At 42.5% G+C, this 21,357-nt stretch overlaps 1 protein-coding gene across 1 annotated transcript in view; it reads right to left on the reverse strand.

Annotated features, from left to right (window-relative positions):
* Positions 1–21,357, reverse strand: part of ALOX5 (arachidonate 5-lipoxygenase) — a 57,197-nt gene that overhangs the window by 23,590 nt on the left and 12,250 nt on the right. The window contains exon 4 of the mRNA XM_087824116.1: positions 5,463–5,585. Within this exon, the coding sequence (XP_087680242.1) occupies positions 5,463–5,585 (123 nt within the window). The remainder of the gene's footprint in view (positions 1–5,462; positions 5,586–21,357) is intronic.

Genomic DNA, 21,357 nt, shown 5'->3' on the forward strand with positions numbered 1-21,357 from the left:
AAGTGGAATCATGACGAATCAGCAAACCTGAGTAGGCTGATAACAACTAATAAAATTGAAACAATAGTAAAAAAAACCTCCCAGCAAACAAAAGTCCTGGACCAGGTGGATTCACAGGGGAGTTTTACCAAACATTCAAGGAAGAACTAACACCAATTCTCCTCAAGCTATTCCAAAAAATTCAAGAGGAGGGAAGACTTTCAAACTCTTTTTTAAGAGGCCAGTATTATCCTGACTCTAAAGCCAGATAAAGACACTACAAAGAAAGAAAATTATAGGCCAAATATCTCTGATAAACATAGATGCTAAAATCCTCAACAAGATATTAGCAAACTGGATCCAGCAATACATCAAAAAGATAATACACCATGATCAAGTGGGATTTAATCTAGGGATACAAAGTTGGTACAATATTCACAAATAAATAAATGTGATATATCACATAAACAAAATGAAGAACAAAAATCACATTATCATATCAATAGATGCAGAAAAAGCATTTGACACAATCTAGCACACATTTTTTATAAAAACTCTCAGCAAAGTGGGACTAGAGGTATCATACCTCGACATACTAAAGCCCATATATGAAAAACCTACCTCAAACATACTCATTGGGCAAAAAGTAAAAGTGTTTCCCTTAAGATCAGAAAAAAGACAAGAATGTCTGCTTTCACCACCCTCATTCAAGTTATTACTGGAAGTTTTAGCCACAGTGGTCAGACAACAAGAAGAGAGAAAAGGCATCCAAATTGGAAAGGAGAAAGTAAAAGTGTAATTTTTCTCAGATGACATGATATTGTACATAGTAAACCCTAAAGACTCCACTGAAAAACTAATAGATCTGATAAATAAATTTGTCAAAGTAGCAGGGTACAAAATTAATATTCAGATATCAGTGGCATTTTTATACACCAATAATGAACTATCAGAACAGAAACTAAGAAAACAACTCCATTTACTACTGCAACAAAAAAATAACAAGATACCTAAGAATAAACTTAATCAAGGAGGTAAAAGACGTGTACCTACAGGACACTAAAAAAGAAATAGAAGAAGATCCAAATGAGTGGAAGCATATACCTGGTTGATGGATAGGAAGAATTAACACTACCCAAAGCAATCTATAGATTCAATGCAATCCTTATTAAAATACTAATGGCATATTTCACAGGTCTAGAATAAATACTCCACAAATATATGGAACCCAAAACAAACAAACAAACAAACAAAAATCCAAATAGCCTCAGCAATCTTGAGAAAAAAGAACAAATTTGGAGGGTTCATAATACTACATATCAAATTATACTACAAAGACATTGTAATCAAAATAGTGTGGTACTGGCACAAGAATAGGCATATAGATCAGTGGAACAGAAAGAGAAAAGAAACCAGACCACCAGCTTCCACCATACACAAGAATAAACTCAAAATGGATTAAAGATTTAACTGTAAGTCATGAAACCATAAAAATCCTAGAAGAAGACATGGGCAGCAAAATGTCAGACATCTCTTGTAGCAGAATTTTCACTGATACATCTCCTAGGGCAGGAGAAACAAAGGAAAAAATAAACAAATGGAACTACACTAAACTAAAGAGCTTCTGCACAGCAAAAGAAACCAGCATGAAAATGAAAAGGAACCCCACGTTATGGGAGAACATATTTGCCAATGATACATCTGATAAGGGTTTAATTTCCAAAGTATACAAAGAACCCATACAACTCAACAAAAGAAAAAGAAACAACCCAATTAAAAAACAGGCAAAGGATTTGAATAGACACTTCCCCAAAGAGGACATATAGATGGCCAAGAGACATATGAAAAAATGCTCAAGGTCACTAATCATTGGAAAGATGCAAATTGAAACCACAATGAAGTATCACCTCACACCTGCCAGAATGGCTACTATTAATTAATTAACAATCAACAAGTGCTGGTGAGGCTGTGGAGTAAAAGGAACCCTAGTGCACTGCTGGTGGGAATGCAGACTGGTGCAGCCACAATGGAAAACAGTGTAGAATTTCCTCAAAAATTAAAAATGGAACTGCCTTATGGCCCAGTGATCCCACTCCTAGGAGTATATCTTAAAAATTCTGAAACACCAATCAGAAAGAATATAAGCACCCCTATCTTTATCGCAAAGTTATTTACAATATTCAAGACCTGGAAACAGCCCAAGTGCCCATCAGTAGATGAGTGGGTAAAAAAAGCTGTGAGACATTTACACAATGGAATAATACGCAGCTGTAAAGAGGAAGGAAATCTTACCTTTTGTGACAGTATGGATGGACCTGGAGAGTATAACGCTAAGCGAAATAAGCCAGTCAGAGAAAGACAAATGCCATATGATCTCACTAATATGTGAAATCTAATGAACAAAATAAAGTGACAAAGAAAATAGAAACAGAGGCCTGGATACATGGAACAGACTGACAGCTGTCAGAGGGGAGGTGGGTGAGGGGACTGGATGAAAGAAAGTGAAAGGATTAGCCAAAAGACATATATACGTAACATACAGTCACAGACAACAATGTGAGGTAGCCAGAAGGAAAGGGGGATGGAGGTAGGTAGGAGGTGGGCAAAGTGAGGGGGGAGAATGGGGATGGAAAGAGACTTTGCTCAGGGCAATAAGCACATGATGTGGTGTACAGAGTTGTACACTTGAAACCTGTGTGGTTTTGTAAACCAATGTCACCCCAACAAATTCAACTAAAAGAAAGCATAAGGAAAAGGTAGAACAACTCCTTCTCCTCAGCACTTAATGAATTGTGTTGAATTGACAAAGAAATAAATAAATAAAATATAAAAATTGTCAACTGCATAAAATGGAAATTTAAATTTTGTAATCTAATTTTTATCTATTAGTATAACTGGTAACACTTGCAAGAATGTATTACTGGGATGTTAAGAAATATAGAAACTATATTATTTGCTGCAATAAAATAAAATAAAATAAAATATTTAATAAAGTGTGAACATAAAAATATATATACCCATGCCTGGGATGGAAGATGCTGGCAGGTCCAGGTGTGGCAGGGTGGGGGAGGGGGAGGTGGCATGGAATCTGTAACATTAAATGCACAATCAGAACCAAGAACCACTGATCTAGGCTACCATTAGCTATGATGGGGATCAGGAGAATAAAAAAGTAATTGTGTGCATGTGAGTATATGTGTGTGTGTGAAGTGAGGGTCTATGAGGTGGCAACAAAGGCACCTGAGAAGCCAGTTGGTTCACACTCATTTCATTTTGACCAAGTTTACTTAGCACCTAGTCTGTGGTAGCTGCAAGGCTAGGCTCCTGAAATACAAAGATGGCCATGACCTTAAGGAACATGGGTCAGACATAAGAAAGGCACAGCCTGGCCTTCATTGCACCATCCATTCACCATCCATCTATCCATCTGCCCATCTATTCACTTCTCCCTCCCTTCACCATCCATCCGTCCATCCATCCATCCATCCATCCATCCATCCATCCATCCATCCATCCCTCCCTCCATCCCTCCATCCCTCCATCCCTCCATCCCTCCATCCCTCCATCTTCCTTCCTTCCTTCCTTCCTTCCTTCCTTCCTTCCTTCCTTCCTTCCTTCCTTCCTTCCTTCCTTCCTTCCTTCCTTCCTTCCTTCTTTCCTTCCTTCCTTCCTTCCACATCCATTCATTCATCCTTCCATCCCTCCACAATCCATGAATCTACCCACCCACCATCCATCCCTCCAATATCCATCCACCTCCACAATTCATCCACTTCCATCTATCCATCTACCATCCAACCCTCTAGCCATTACCAAGCAAGGCAGCACTGCCCTCAAAGCCGTATCCTCTTCTTTGACCTCACTGTCTCTCCAAAGTTATCATTTTCTCTTGAAACTTCTGTCACAAAGGCCTTCTGTTCTGTTTGTCCCATCCTGGTCTGGGCTCTGCCCTACTAAACCCACATGCCTTTGACTCAATGCCAATCCCTGGGTTGGAAGTGAGACATTTAATTGCCATGATGTTTCCAGGGAGCCAGATGTTGGGTGCTGCTGCATTACTAACCAAGATGTTTGGTTTTGTTTTCTCTCTCTAGTTGATCCCAATTGTAGTGGTGGTGGTGAGGGCAATCCCCAGGTTTGGACCCAAGTAGACCTGGATTCAAATCCTGGTTTTGCCAATTTCTGCTTAATTTTAGGCAAGTTCTTTGACCTGGACCCAGTGAAACCTAAGTTTACTCATCTGGAAACACAGTATCTGGTTCCCAGGTTAAAATAGATGATTCTGTGTAGACAGCACTACCCCTAGGAGACGGACACGGAGCAGAGGCTGTTGAGTCAGGCCCTTCCTACTCCCACTTTCACTTTCAGAGACATATGCATATGGTCTTTCTGACAGGAGGGGATTCCCTGCAGAGCACGACTGTAAGGCTGTGCGATTATGTGACTCTTTGGGTGTGTGTGTGTGCAGTTCTTTCAAAATGTGCAAAGGAGGAAGCCCCTGGCCCAACCTGGTATGTGGCCTCCTGCACTTCCCTTTCAGAAGTCTGACCAAGTGGGGCACCCTTCTAGAGGGGAGCAGCTATGCAATTCAGCAAATGTTGCCATCGAAACTGTGTGGGTTGTGGTTCTCCACCCACGAGATTCCTGAATGTGCCTTCCTGGGGCCAGGGTTCTGCCCTGGGGCCCTCAGCTCCTGGCTGGGGGTCGGGAGGTCCTAGAGCTCCTCTGGGCATTCTAAGGCTCTGTCAAGCTGCAGAATGGGGATTTAGGGTTTTCTGTTTTTCCATGATGGTGAGAATCCCTTAAAGTGTCCAGGTACAGATGAAAGGTCCCTCCACTAGCCTTGGGTGGGGCTGTGGCTCCATATTTTTAACAAGCACCCAGGGGTCTCAAGATTCACTGAGCTTCACAAACCCTGCAGCAATACAGCCTCAAGGAGGAGGCACAGGACTGCTCTCTGCCACCTATCAGCAGGACTCCTGGGCCAAGCATTTGACCTTCTTACTCCTCAGGCTCTGCAGCTGCAAATGGGGGATCATGAGTGTGCTACCTCCGGGGTGGTTGTGACGGATGAACATGGATGGGGGACACATGCAAAGGACCAGCATGGGCATGGGCATGGTGGCCACTATTACTGCAGAGTCCTGCCATCTAGGTGACAGCCTGTACACTGTTTCCCCTTGAGGTGGCCAGAGAGGGGAGAAGACGTGGGTGGGATGGGCATTCCCATTGAAGACCTCCACTTTGGGCAGAAACACAGCTATGTCTGGTGTCTGGAGTCTTCCCAGCTGTAATGTTTATACCATGTGATTGTGCCTTGAGGATTCCCTCTAAGACCGAGAAATGATCAACAGCCTTTGGACAGAGGAGCTCAGCTGAGCTGCTGCCTAACCCAGGGCCCCACGAGGAAAGCAGTGAGGGTCACACTTGCAGCCCAGCCATCGGAGGAGCTGCCCAGTGTCCTTAAGTTCTCCTAGACTTACGCTTTTGAGTAGTTCAGGACAAAGTCCACTCCTTTCTCACTATCAAACTGGATGTCACGAGGTAAATCCTTGTGGCATTTGGCGTCGATGCTCAAGGGGAATCCAGGGTTCCATTCCATCCACCTGAGTATGCAAGAGAAGAAAACTGGGTTAAGTGCCTTTGGGTCAGGCACCTCAACATAAAGACTACCCATGTGGTCTGAGGGCGTGTCCGCCACCAGCTCATCATATTACAGGTGTCTCGTGAGGTACTGCCCCGCCCCCAGGTCCTGCGACAGCCCACTGTGCTGTCCCTGAGCATTACAGTGGGAGGCCCGAGGCCCCCTAAACCCTTACAGAGACTGAGCTTATAGCAGAAGGAAAGCTGTGGTGGGCATGCATACTGTGTAAAAGGAATCAAAAAAGAAAACATCAGAATCCCTAAGTTATTGGAGTTGACACTGAACAGCAATGCCTCCCAAGTGCTCCACAGAACTGCCTTGCTGGTCCCATGTGGCTAAGGCTGCCCCCAGACCTGACCGGGGTGTCCAGTGTCCCACCAGCTGGGTCAGTGCACTCTGAACTGTGTGGTGGTCGGGAGTGGGGGGACAGGACAATTGTTATGCCTGCACAGTAGGTGCACAGGCCACGGGTGGCTAAGGGAGTCTTCCCCTCCCAGGTCCCACCCAGCACAGAGAACTACCAATAGCAGGTGCAAAGATTTTTGTAATCAAAATAGCTCCCCCTAAAAAGAGGCTATACACTCTATCCAGTCAAAGTTTTTAGATCCTGATGTTCTTAAAACTTAACCCGCAGCATTGGCCAATTATGTTTTGTTTTTTTAATTTTACTTTTCTTTTTGTTTATAGAAAACAAAAGACAAAACAAATCCTGTCCGTTTCTTTAGGGCAGGGAGAATGATCTTGTATTTGTTTAAAAACCAAAACTTATATTCTGAGATTTCAGCTTTTCCATTTGTATTCCTAATTCTCCTTCCTTTTAAATCTCTCTTATGAGAGGAAAGTAAAACACTGAAATTGTTGAACATTAAGAAGTCCCCTTTACTGTCACAAAAACCTCCCCAGTTTCTTGTGCTGTTGTTGGCCCAGGAAGCCTCTCATTAAACCACAGGTAAACAGGGACTGGGGGTAAGCACTCTCAGAGCAAACACAGTTTTGAAAAGCATTTTCTGTTGTATAGTGCCTTACATTTCTCAGTTTTCTGAATAAATCCTGGGGGGAGGGAGAAAGAAAAACGGCATACCTAGATATATACTGATTGAAATGTTGAAGAGAGAGAGAGAGAGAGTGTGTGTGTGTGTGTGTGTGTGTGAGAGAGAGAGAGAGAGAGAGAGAAAAGGAGAGAAAGGGAGAGAGAAAGATGGGGGTTGAGGAGGGATGAAGAAAGGGCTGAAGGGTGAGAGGGAAGAGAAAGATGCTCCTAGAAGCTCACAAGCTTCTGCGAGAAAAATAAATAAATCAAATTACCACTAGTTTCCTTGCTGGCCATACTAAAAATGGGAAGACAATGTTTACAGACTTTTTAAAAAATCATCATCTAAGCCATTTATATCAAGTCAAATAATTGGTGAGGGCAGGAGAATGGGGGGGTGGTGGTGGTGGCAAGCACATGCCCTTTCTAAAGAAATTAACTGAACAAGTTCAGACAGGCAAAAATGAAAGCAGGATGAACCAAGAAGTTCCTAAATATAGTAAAGAGTGTTCTTCTGAAAAAAAGAACAAGTTTAAATTTAAACAAACAAAAATATCAAAGGTATTTTCTCAAAATCAAGACCAGAGAGAATGTTCATTGTTACTACTATTATTTGTTTTGTGGATTTCAGCCAGGAAATAAAAAAAAAGTACCAGTGGTGTAAATAATGGAAAATAAGCTAAAAATTTGAGGAGGGAAGATGGCAGCACTCGGACAAGCAGAGCGACCTTGCTTCCAGCCATTGACTGGATTTACAGCTAAAATACTGCATAGCCAGCTTGGAAAAACAAGAGAAATATACCTGAGTGGACATATTTTGAGTAAGGAGCCATGAAGAAACATCAGAGGGTCTGCACCTGTACAACAGCTTACACGACATGGTTGTGGCTGAGCCTCGCAGTTAACCAAAATGAGAGGAGAGTCCTCCCAAGGATGGGTCAACAACAATCTAGACACAATCACAACAGGAGATCCCAAAGAACTCACAAAAGGGACACCCACAGAAGGGACATACCTAGAGCAAATATCTCAGAAGTATAAGGAAAACACACCTCTGGGTCCCACTGGACATACACTACAAAATGCCACCCCACAAGCCTGGGAGACAGCAAATATATCTATACAGATAAAAACACTAAGTGTCACTAAAATGGGGAGACAAAGAAACAACCCACAAACTAAAGAAAATGGAAAATCACCAGAAAAAGACCTTGATAAGATGAAGTTAAATTATCAGAAATAGAGTTCAGAGTAATGGTTATAAAGATGCTCAAGGAAATTAATGAGAACCACAAGACACTTAATGGGAAGGCCCAGGAACTCAGTGAAAGCTTCATCAGCATGATGAAGGAGCTAGATATGATAAATAAGAACCAGGCAGAAATGAAGAATATTATATCTGATACCAAGAATATGCTGGAAGGGATTAAAAACAGGCTCAATGAAGCAGAGGATAGAATAAGTGACTTAGAAGATAAGGTAGAAAAAAACAACAATCAGAGCAGCAAGAAGAAAAAAAACTTGAAAAGCATGAGGACAGTTGAAGGGAATTTTGGGACAACATGAAGTGAAACAAGATTTGCATCATAAGGGTGGCAGAGGGGGAGAAAGTGAGCACGGAATAGAGAACCTGGTGGAGGAAATAATGACAGAGAACTTCCCTAGGCCGGTGAAGGAGAAAGCCGCACTAGTTCAGGAAGCACAGAGGGCTCCAAACAAGAGGGACCCAAAGAGACCCACTGCAAGACACATCATAATTAAAAAGGAGAATGTTAAGGACAAAGCGAGAATATTAAGGGCTGCAAGAGAGAGACAAGCAGTGACCTACAAGGGAACCCCCATAAGGTTGACAGCAGATTCCTCAACAGAAACACTTCAGGCCAGAAGGGAGTGGCATGAAGTTCTCCAAGTAATGAAAAGCAGGAACCTGCAACCAAGACTGCTTTATCCAGCAAGGCTATCATTTAAAAACGAAGGTGAAATAAAGAGCTTCCCAGACAAAAGAAGGCTAAAGGAATCCAGTACCACCAAACCAGCATTGCGAGAAACGCTAAAAGGACTGCTCTAAGAAAAAGAAGGAATAGTGAGAGAGAGGTACATCGGCATAAAGGGGAAAAATGGCATTAAATAAGTTGATATCAATAGTAACCTTAAATGTAAATGGAATAAATGCTCCAGTCAAAAGACATAGGGTGGCTGAATTGATGAGAAAACATGACCCATATATATGCTGTCTACAAGAGACCCACTGAGAGCAAAAGATTCACACAGGCAGAAAGTGAAGGGATGGAAAAAATTATTCCATGCAATGGAAACTTAAAAAAGCTGGAGTAGTAATACTTATTTCTGACAAAATAGACTTCAAAATAAAGACCATAACAAGAGACAAAGAAGGCCACTGCATAATACTAAAGAGATCGATCTAACAGGAGGAAATAACCCTTGTAAATATATATGCACCCAACATAGGAACACTTAAGTATATAAAAAACTTCTTTTAAGGGGGAGATCGACAGCAGCACAATCACAGTGGGGGACTTGAACACCCCACTGTCAGCATTGGACAGATCATCAAGACAAAAAATCAACAGGAAAACAGAGACCTTAAATGACTCACTAGATCTAATGGATTTAACTGACATTTACAGAACATTTCATTCCAAAGCAGCAGAATACACATTCTTCTCAAGCGCACATGGAACATTCTCAAAAACTGACCACATGTCAGGGCACAAAGGAAGTCACTACAAGTTCAAGAAGATTGAAATCATATCAAGCATCTTCTCAGATCACAATGACATGAAACTAGAAATCAACCACTATAAAAAGAACTCAAATATATTCAAACACATGGAGGCTAAATAGTATGTTATTAAACAATGACTGGGTTACCAAGGAGATCAAGGAAGAAATCAAACACTTCCTGGAAAAATATGAAACTGAACAGACAACAACCCAAAATCCATGGGACACAATGAAAGCAGCCCTGAGAGGAACGTTCATAGCACTACAGGCCTATCTCAAGAAACAAGAAAAAGCCCCACTAAACCATCTAACACAACAACTGAAAGAATTAGAAAGAGAACAGCAAGAAAAGTCCCAGGGAAGTAGAAGGAAGGAAATAATAAAGATCACAGCAGAAATTAATGACATAAAGACAAAAAAAAATCCAAAAAAAAATCAATGAAACCAAGAGCAGGTTCTTTGAAAAGAAAAAGATGATTGCTGCACTTTTAGCCAGACTCACCAAGAAACAAAGAGAGAGGATCCAAATAAATAAAATCAGAAATGGAAGAGATGCTATAACAACTGAACCAACAGAAATACAAAGGATCATAAGAAAACACTATGAACAACTATATGCCAACAAAATGGACAATGTGGGCGAAATGGAAAAATTCCTAGAAGCATACAATCTTCCAAAGCTGAATCAAGAAGAGGCAGAAAACCTGAATAGGCCAATAACAACTAATGAAATTGAAGCAGTAATCAAAAAACTCTCAGCAAACAAAAGTCCTGGACCAGATGGATTTACAAGCGAGCTTTACCAAACATTCAAAGAAGAATTAACACCTATTCTACTCAAACTACTCCAGAAAATTAAACAGGAGGGAAAACTCCCAAACTCTTTCTATGAGGCCAGCATCATCCTAATCCCAAAACCAGATAAAGATGCTACAAAGAAAGAAAATTATAGGCCAACATCCCTGATGAACATAGATGCTAAAAATCCTCAACAAAATACTAGCAAACCAGATCCAGCAATACATTAAAAAGATCATACACCACGACCAAGTGGGATTTATCCTGGGGATGCAAGGCTGGTATAATATTTGCAAATCAATAAGTGCGATACACCACATAAACAAAATGAAAGAAAAAAATCTTATGATCATATCAATAGATGCAGAAAAAGCATTCGACAAAATCCAGCACCCATTTTGGTAAATCCTTCAGCAAAGTGGGGATAGAGGGAACATACATCAATATAATAAAGGCCATATATGACAGACCTACAGCCAACAGCATACTCAATGGTCAAAAACAAAAACCATTTCCCTTAAAAACAGGAACAAGACAGGGATGTCCACTTTCACCACTCTTATTCAACATAGTACTGGAAGTCCTTGCCACAGCCATTAGACAGGAAGAAAACATCAAAAGTATCCACATTGGAAAGAAGGAAGTAAAACTGTCATTATTTGCAGATGACGTGATATTGTATATAGAAAACCCTAAAGACTCCATCAAAGTACTACTAGATATGACAAACGAATTCGGCAAGGTGGCTAGATACAAAATTAACATCCAAAAATCAGCAGCATTTTTATACACCAACAAGTGAAACTAAAAACACAATACCATTTACCATTGCAACTAAAAAATAAGTTACCGAGGAATAAACTTAACCAAGGATGTAAAAGACTCGTACTCGGAAAACTACAGGACATTGAAAAAAGAAATAGAGGAAGATATAAACAAGTGGAAGAATAGTCCATGTTCATGTATTGGAAGAATTAATATCATTAAAATGTCCATACTACCCAAAGCAATCTAGAGATTTAATGCAATTCCTATTAAAATACCAACAGCATATTTCACAGAGCTCGAACAAATATTCCAAAAATGTATACGGAACCAAAAAATACCCCAAATAGCCACAGCAATATTGAGAAAGAAGAACAGAGTTGGAGGGATCACTTTACTGGATATCAAACTATACTACAAAGCCACTGTAATCAAAACAGCCTGGTACTGGCACAAGAACAGGCATATTGATCGGTGGAACAGAACAGAGACCCCAGAAACAGACCCACGCCATTATGGTCAGTTAATATCTGACAAAGGAAGCAAGAGCATGCAATGGAGTAAAGGCAGTCTCTCCAATAAATGGTGTTGGGAAAAACAAAACAGCTATTAACATATATTAGAAAGTTATGATATTCAAAAAACGTGCTGGTCTGAGGAGTAAATAATAGACTAACACCAAGTCCAGAAACAGACCCAAGAAAATAAGTGAGTATAATACCACAGCAGCTAATACTTACTGTGTGCTTTCTATGTGCCAAATACTATTCTTTGTTTTCAAGGTTTAACCTATTTCATTCTCTCGAAAACCCTATGAGGTAGTACTATTATTCTGTCCATTTTACAGATTGTGGGGATTGAGGCACAGAGAGATTCCACAACTTTCCTAAGTAAATGGCTATAAGTGGGGCTGAGCCCAGGAACTGGCTACTGTGGCTGTCACCCCAAGGCGGCAGGAAGGAATGTGTTATGTAATAAATGACACCGGAGACCTTTGACCCCTACTTCACATCATTTATAAAAATAAGTGGCAGATGAAAAAATTCCTAACGTTAAGAAAAAACAAAATTATAAAACATTGGACAAAAATCTAGTATTTATGTAACATTGGGTGGGAGGGACTTCTTAAGTAAAGAAGAAACCCGAAAGCTAAAAAGGAAAAACAATATCCACAATTTAGAAAATAAAGTCCTCTGTGAGAAAAGCAACAGAGGACGAATGATAATGCTGTGCACAGACCAAAGGGACACATCCTAACACACACGCAGGCAGTTCACAGAGGAGGCCACGCAGAACCGCTTAACTCCCCACCGTCAGGAAACGCAGATAAGGCAACGGCGCAGTCTCAGGAATTTTTAGATTGTCAAAAATTTAAAAGATCAGTGTCGCCAGGTATTGGCAAAGTAGGGGAAAAGCATAGTTTCATAGACAATTAGTGGGACTGAGAATTATTATAAAATTTTGGGAAAGGATTTTTGTCATTTCTTTTAAAAAAACATTTAAAATTGATTTTTAGAGAGACTAAGGGAGTGGGGGGGAGAGAGAGGGAGAAAGAGAGAAATAGAGAGAGAGAGAGAGAGAGAAACATCGATCTGCTGCCTCCAGCACACCCCTCATCAGGGACGGAGCCCGCAACCCTGGCATGCGCCCTGACCGGGGACTGAACTAGCAACCTTTCGGGGCACTGGACGACACCTAACCTCCTGAGCCACACTGGACAGGGCTGCCAGTATTTCTTAAAACGAAAAATGCTTTGGGTGGTGGACGCACAATGCAATATATAGATCATGTATCATAGAAATGTACGCTTGAAATCTATAGGATCCTACTAACCAATGCCCCCCAATGAATTTGATAAAAATTAATTAAAATGAAAATGCTGATTTGGGCCGGCAGGGTGAGTTCTGGGTACTCCTTGATGGCAACGAGAGCACCTGCATGCCCGGACGTTGGCACAAGGTTGCTGCTGCAGCGCTATTTATAACACCAAAAACAAACCCACAAACCCACAAATGTACAAATGAGAAACAGGCTGACTGTCCATCAGTAGGAAATGGTGAATAAGTTGGGACACTACATATAAAGCCAGTTATATGTGAGTTTAAGGAGGGAAACAGTGAGATACTGTCTCACACAGATTGACACGAAGGCAAATGTCTCCAGGTGGGAAGCGTGTCCCCGAGGTCGGGAAATAGTAACTCTCAGGGACAGCGGCTGGGGTGAAAAGTGGCAGAAACACCTTAGAAAACAATCGGCAATATCTAGAAAACGTAAAATGTGCTCTCCTTCTAGGAATATTCCCTAGAGTAACTGCCACGAGCCCGGGGGGGGGAAGAGGAAGCTCGCTGAAGCGCGGCTTGGACAGCCAGGAGTGACGTGGGCCCACAGCTCTGCAGCAGGGACGGGCACAGGAGGCCCGGTCAGGAGGTGCCACGCTGTGCGGGAGCCGAAGGATGGTGGCACCTGCCTGTGCCAACCGGCTGCTCTTTGAAACAGAACGACGAGTGAAAAAAGTAAGGCCCAGAACGATTAGCTTAAATGCTGTAGATAAAACCCCACCACAGTATGCATGGCTCTGCGTGCGGGTGCGGGTGCCACGCGGGTACATAAAGTCACAGCGAGGGAGCACGCGGCGGGTGATGGCCTGGGCGCTTCTCCGCCCCTGCCTGGCCGGCCCAGCGCTCCCGGCTCCTGGCACGGCAGAGGCTATTCCTAGTTGCCGCTGGGCCTCCCTGCGCTAATCTGGAAGCCAGAGAGCTCAGCGAAAGGGGAACTCCAAGGCTGTGCAGACGGGGAAAGCCCAGCGTTTCCCCAACGGAAGCGCCGGGGGCGAGGGGAGGGTATGAAAAGGTCAGATTAGTGGAAGGAGGAAGAAATGGTGACGATTAGATCAATGACTGAGGCAAACTGTCTCACCAGAAAACCCCTCTGCCCTGTCTCCCTAGACTGCCAAACCCCATTCCCGTGGAAACCCCACTGACGCCCTCTCCCTGGCTGAGAGGTGTTTCCCAAAGGATGCCCCATGCAGCACTATTCCGCAGGATGGTAAGTCACAGGCCCAATTCTCTTGGGGAAAACTGGGTTAAAAAGCAATGAACCACCGTCCATCACCACAGAACTTCTCAGAATCCTCTCTGCTTATGCAAACTGTGAGCCTCCAGAAGGGGATGTGATAAACTGTTTCCCAAGCTTGTTTCGCCCTGGGACCCTTTTCCAAGGAAAAAGTTTTGGGACCAATTCTCCAGGGCACACTTTAGAAAATACTGGGTTAAGCTAATGCCTATAAGACTAACATATCAAGTCATTAACATCTTAGTCTGAATTAGTGTGGAACTGATAAGACTTGCTGTCCATTCACCTAACAGGACCCAAGCTAGCCTGATTCTCTGGAAGCTGTTTAACATCTTTACAGTCTAGGACTCCTTCCTTCCATAGGCTGGAAGCAGGTAGAGTGCTCACTGTAGGGGCTTTGCCACAGGCGGTCGAACGGAGGAAAGTTTATCCTTCCACTGCTGTACAGGTTTCCCTAAACGCTGACTGCAGACCTCATGGATTGGCCAGACTTGTGTCTGGCTGCTGTTTATTTGTCATCATGGTAGTTGTGAGTTTTGTCCACATTGCTCTGTGCAGCAGCACTCACTGACTTTCCTTGCAGGGTAGAATGATCACTATTTATCTGTTCTACTGTTGATGGACACTGGGTGGTTTCCATTTTTGGCTCTCATAAATAACAGTGCTGTGGACCCCTGTGCACATGTACCCAGGTGCATAGGCACACAGATTTGGATCCAGAAACAGAATTTTTGGATCATAGGTTATAATGCAGTTTCAATTTTATTAGATATTGCAAAACTGTTTTTCACGGAGGATGTATTAATTTATACTCCTGCCAGAAGTGTGCGAGCCTTCCCACCAACAGCTTTGTTAACACTTGGGTATTGTCAAGGTTTAGTTTTGCCCACCTGGGGTGTGTGTGTGTGTGTGTGTGTGTGTGTGTGTGGCAGTAATAGTAATAGTGGTGGTAGCAGTGATCTAATTAATAGATCTTCATTGTGATCTTATTTTTGGTTTCTTTGACTCCAAATGAAGCTGAGCCCCCCTTTTTTTGTATATTTGCTCCTCATGTTTTGTGCAGTGACTGCTCAAATCTCTTGCCTATTTTTCTGCCGAATTGACAACCAGCTTCTTATAGATTTGTAGGGGTCATTGGTATATCACAAATCATAATTCTTGTCTGTCACTCTGTAAGTTGTCTTCCCATCTTTTGTGCTGTTTCTTAGTGAACAGAAGTTCCTCCTCTTGAGGTACGCGACATTAATCTTTTTCTTTACAGTTAGTGCATTTTGAGTCTTTTTTGAAAAATCTTTTTAACTGGAGACCGTGAGGAATAACCTCCTACAGTCTAAAATTTTATGGTTTTGCCTTTAGTATGTAAGCCCACTCTCCCTATGCTGAGTTTTCCAAATGGGCTGAAGCAGAGCCCCACCCCTCCTCCTCTCTCCCCCGCTCCGGGCCGCCCAGCAGCCCTGGCGCCGCTCACGGCCAGTGCTCTGTTACACATCAGGCACCCGGGTGCGCACGGCCCTGGTGCCCATCCTTTTTGTCATGTTTCATGGAAATGTCAGTGTTACGGAAGGGGGACCAAGTCAAAGGTAGTCTGAGCCTGGGCAACCAGCGGGGATTTCTCGACGACTCGATACCACTCGACTGCTGGGTGTCTGGGGGGGTGGGGGGGGTGGGACAGGAGCTAAGAGATGAGAGACACCTCACAAATTAGAAAAGCCAGAAAAAAAAGATGCTACCTAACTGGCCAGAATTGATTAAACTGGGTACCCGTATGCTGCTTGTGAAAACTCGTTAAAGATTTTTGAAGAAAATTTGTCAATATATACTAATAACTTACACTATTTGCTTTAGTAATTTCATTTCTGGGCACCTACCCTAAGGAAACACTTAAAAATGCACAAAGTTCCACATGAAGTTTCCCCATTGTTTATATTAATAAAACTTAGAAACCTTCGAAATGTCTAGATAGACTGGTGTTTGAGTAAATTATGGTGCATCCACATAATGGAATGTGACACAAAACCTAGAATAATGTTTGTGGTGAGGCTCCTAGAATATGGGGACAATGCTGCTGCTATATCTCTAGGAGCAAAAAGGAGCCTGTCTGATTGTGTGTATAGTAAAATCCCCGATGAATTACTGGTATTTCCCTGCTTCTATATTACTCTCTTTCCTTTGCCTTATTGGATTAGGAAAACCTGCAATACTGCATATTCCCTGTGAGAAGTTAAATTAGGGTGGGGCATGTAGGAAGGTGTGACAGTCATCATTCCGCCAAGGTCCCTCCACAGCCTAGATAGCCGTGTTGACTGTCCAGCACGCCTCCTTCCATGCCTTCCTCTTGGAAGGAGTCTCATACTCAAATGTCTCCAGGGCCCAAAGCAGGAAACTAAATGAAAAAAAGTCTTGATATAGACATTGAACAGGTGTGGACTGAGGGAACCTGGAGAACAAACACCTTGTTTGCTCAAAACTCCACAATGACCCACAGACACACTGAGGGGCTGGATCCAGCCCATTGACCACTGGGGTCCCCATGAGCTCTCTGGAGCATGGGTCCTTCTTATTTTTTTAAACAGGTTTATTGAGATACAATTTACATACCATAAAATTCACCCCTTAGAATTATCCAATTAAAAGGTTTTTAGTATATTTACAGAGTTGTGCATCCATTACTATAATCTAGTTTTGGAATATTTTCATCTCAAGTAGAAACTTTGTACCCACTGATAGTCACTCCCCATTCCCCATCTCCACCTTCCAGCCTGAGGAAAACACTAATCTATTAATCTGTGTCCATACATTTGCTTATTCGGACATTTCATGTAAGTAGAATCCTACAATATGGTCTTTTGGAAATGACTTTTTTAAAAAAATGTGCTTACTTTATTTTTATTCTGGGAGGAAAATCTTGTATTGAGTGGTAGAATTTTGTTACCCTGCTATCCCTTTAATCAGTTCTCAAAGATGCTGTGACACCCAGTGAATTTAGTCTTCCAACCTCATTGTTTTATTCTACCTGAATTACAGGTAAATCTCTGTGACTTTGTTTTCTTTTTCTTTTTTAAAATTTATCTTTATTGTTGAAAGTATTACAGGTGTCCCATTTTTTCCCTCATTGATCCCCTCCACCTCACTCCCACCCCCTCCCCCGGCCTTCACCCCATTATTGTCTGTGTCTATGGGTTATGCATATATGCATATACTGTAACTTCTTTGGTTATCTCTTCCCCCCCACAGCCCTTCCTTCTTCCCTCTGAGATATGATCATCTGTTGTGTGCTTCAATGTCTCTGTGTCTGTTTGTCAGTTTCTTTTGTTCATTAGCTTCTTCTTAAAGGGAACCTTCAACATTTCATGTAATACTGGTTTGAGGGTGATGAACTCCTTTAGCTTTTTCTTATCTGTGAAGCTCTTTATCTGATCTTCAGTTCTAAATGATAGCTTTTCTGGGTAGAGTAATCTTGGTTGTAGATTTTTGCTTTCCATAACTTTGAATATTTCTTGCCACTCCCTTCTGCTCTGCAAAGTCTCTGTTGAGAGATCGGCTTACAGTCATATGGGTGCTCCCTTGTAGGTAACTAATTGCTTTTCTCTTGCTGCTTTTAAGATTCTCTCTTTGGCCTGGCTGGGTGTGGCTCAGCGGTTGAGTGTCAACCTAGGATTCAGGTGATCAGGGTTCGATTCCAGGTCAGGGCACATGCCTGGGTTGTGGGCTCGATCCCCAGTCGGGGGCATGCAGGAGGCAGCCGATCAATGACTCTCTCATCATTGATGTTTCTATCTCTCTCTCTCCTACTCATTTCCTCTCTCTGAAATTAATAAAGATATATTTTTTTTAAAAAAAAAGATTCTTTGTGTTTAACCTTTGACATTTTAATTATGATGCGTCTTGCTATGGGTTCCGCTTGGGTTCCACTTGTTTGGGATTCTCTGTACCTCCTGGACTTGTAAGTCTATTTCTTTTCTTTTCTTTTTTTTTTTTTTTTTAAATATATCTTTATTGATTTCAGAGAGAGGAAAGGCGAGGGAGAGAGAGAGATAGAAACATCAATGATGAGAGAGTCACTGATTGGCTGCAGCCCGCAACCCGGGCATGTGCCCTGACCGGGAATTGAACCCTGATCACTCGGATCCTAGGTCAACGCTTAACCACTGAGCCATGCCCGGCCGGGCTGTAAGTCTATTTCTTTCACCAGGTAGGGGAAGTTTTCTGTCATTATTTTTTCAAATAGGTTTTCAACTTATTGCTCTCTTTCTTCTCCTTCTGGCATCCCCATAATGTGAATGTTGGGCCGCTTGAAGTTGTCCCAGACACTCCTTATACTATCTTCATATTTCTGGATTCTTTTTTCTTTTTGCTCTTCTGGTTGGGTGTTTTTTGTTTCCTCATGTTCCAAATTGCTGATTTGATTCTCAGCATCCTCTACTCTACCATTGATTCCCTGTAAATTATTCTTCCTTTCAGTTAGTGTAGCCTTCATTTCTGACTGGTTCTTTATTATGTCATTGATGATCTCACTAGTTTCCTTAATAGTCTTTCTAAGATCCTTGAGCATCTTTATAACCATTATTCGGAACTCTGTATCTAGTAGCTTGCTTGGTTCCATTTCATTTAGTTCTTTTTCTGGAGATTCTTCTGTTCTTTCCTTTGTGACATGTTTCTTTGTCTCTGCATTTGGACTGCTTCCTGATGTTTGTTTCTATATATTCGGTAGAGCTGCTATGCCTCCTGGAATTTGTAGAGTGGCTTTGTGTAGTAGGTGTCCTGTAGGATCCAGTGGCTCAGGCTCCCCAGTCACCTGAGCTGGGCCGGGCTGTGTGCACTGTCTTGTTGTAGTTGAGCCTTGGTTGCTGTTGGTATCACTGGGAGGAATTGACCACCAAGCCAATTGGCTGTGAGGACCAGCTGCAACTATAGCTGAAGAGCTGTTGTGCTGGAGAGTCCCCTATGGAGCAGGATTTGCTTCAGTGGGGCTTTGGTGCTCACCAAGTGCACCCCTTCAGTATGTCACTCATGGATGTGGTAGGGTTGTAATCCAGCGTAGTTGAAGCTGACCACCAGGTGCACTGTCCCTGGGGCCTCCTGGGAGATGCAAAGTCAGCCTCTGCCTGTACCCTGCCCAGGGCCACCCAGCATGAGCTACACAGCAATCTATAGATGGCTGTTACTTATGCTGGGCTTGGGGGTATCCAGGAGAGGTCAAGCTAAGAACCAATGCAGGCTGCTGCTAGTGCTGTGCCTGGGGCCATTTATTGAGAGGTATGGGGCATGCTGAGGCCAGCTGCTGCTTGTTTGAGACATTTTAGGAAAGTCTTAAGCATGAGGCTATAGAGGCCACTTGCATAGGAAAGCCACTGGAAATGGCTTGGATGCGTTTGCAATTAGGGAGAGGTGGGGTCTCTGGGCATCACCAGGGTGGGGCCAAAGGTGTGAGTCAGGTTGATGGAGATTCAGAGAAGGTGCCTGCCTGCTGGCTCTGCAGGGGAGGGCTTGTCAAAGGAGCAGTGGGCTCTGCCAGCTCTTCCATCTGTGAGAAAGCTGCCTCTCCAGCTCTCATCCTGATTCCAGGCAAGTTGGTTCCTCCCTGAATGTCCCAGGTTCCTTTCAAGCTGCTGCCCAGTGCTGGAGCCAAGAGGGAGTGTGTCAGGGCGAGTCTGTGTGGGCCCTTTAAGGGAAGCTGCCTGGCACTCCTGCAGCCTCCGTGTCCCTCAGCCTCAATTCCCGCTGGTATTCACAGCTTGAAGTTGTGGGGACCTCTCTTCCCCGCCCTGGGACCCTGGGATGGGGGCCTAATGGGGTGGGACCCCTCACTCCTCCTGGAAACCTCCACCATCAAGGTATCCCTCCTGATTGTAAACCGCGGCACCAAGGCCGCAGCTCTGGAATTCAGCCCAGATCTGCCCTGCATCTCTGCCCCTCCTACCAGTCATGACGCTTCTTCGGTTCCCTAGTTGTAAGACTTCTGTTCAGCTAGATTCCAGGAGCTTCTGAATGATGGTTGTTCTGCATTTTAGTTGTAATTTTGATGTGGTTGTGGGAGGCAGCAGGTACTGCGTTTACCTACATCCCCACTTTCTTGTTTCTCTGTCTGTAAATGACTTTTTCATTTGGCAGAATGCTGTTGAGGTTCCTTATGGTTTAGTATGTATCCATGGTTCATTACTTTTTAATGCCAAATAATATTCCATTGTATGAATAGACCACATGCTGTTTATCCACTCATCAGCTAATGGAATTTAGGTTGTTTCCACTTTGGGGTTATTATGAATATATTGTTACAAATATTTGTGTACAATTTTTGTGTGTGTGGCAATATGTTTTCATTACTCTATGTAGGTGTCTAGGAGTAGAAGTACTAGGTCATATGGTAACTCTGTTTAAGGCTTGGAGGAACTGCTAAACCAATTTCCAAAGTGGCTATGTTGTTTTACATTCTACCAGCAATGTGTGAGTTTCTCCACATCCTTGGCAGCCTTTTTTATTCTAGTCATTCCAGTGCATGTGAAGTGATATTTCATGGTGCTGCCTTGGCGACCATTAGTGTTGAGCATCTTTCCAAGGGCTTATTGACCATTCATACATTTTCTTTGGAGAAGTGTTAATTCATTCCTTTTTGTGGCTGAAATATATTCCATTATATAGATATACCAGATATATCAGTTAATGAACATTTGGGTTGAACGCATCTTTTGGCTATTATGGATCATGCTGCTATAAACATTCATGTACACGTTTTTCTGTGGACATAAGTCTTCATCTTTCTTGGGTACATGCTTAGGTATGGAATTGCACCATTTTACATTCCCCCAGCAGGATATGAGGGCTCTTATTTCTCCACATCCTTGCAAACACATTATTTTACCCCATTCTGTGGGTTATCTTTTCATTTTCTTGAGCATATCCTTTGAAGCATAAAAGTTTTAAATTTTGAGGACATCAATTTATCCATGTTCCTTTTGTAGCTTATGCTTTTGTTGTCACATCTAAAAATCCTTTGCCATAAGGTAGTTCTATTTTTAATTTTTGAGGAATCTCCCAGCAATTCCACTTCTGGGTATTTATCCAAAACACTAATTTGAAAAGACACACGCACCCCTATGTTCACTGCAGTGTTATTTACAATAGCCAAAATATGGAAACAAACGAAATGCCCATCAACAGACAACTGGATAAGGAAGATGTGCTTATCTGCAATGGAATATTACTCAGCCATAAAAAAAGAATGAAATCCTATCTTTTACAACAACATGAATTGACCTGGAGAGTATTACACTAAGTGAAATAAATCAGACTGAGAGAAAAAAGTGCCATATTATTTCACTTATAT

This window comes from Miniopterus natalensis, chromosome 14 (genome assembly GCF_054644295.1).
Source record: "Miniopterus natalensis isolate mMinNat1 chromosome 14, mMinNat1.hap1, whole genome shotgun sequence".
NCBI lineage: Eukaryota > Metazoa > Chordata > Mammalia > Chiroptera > Miniopteridae > Miniopterus > Miniopterus natalensis.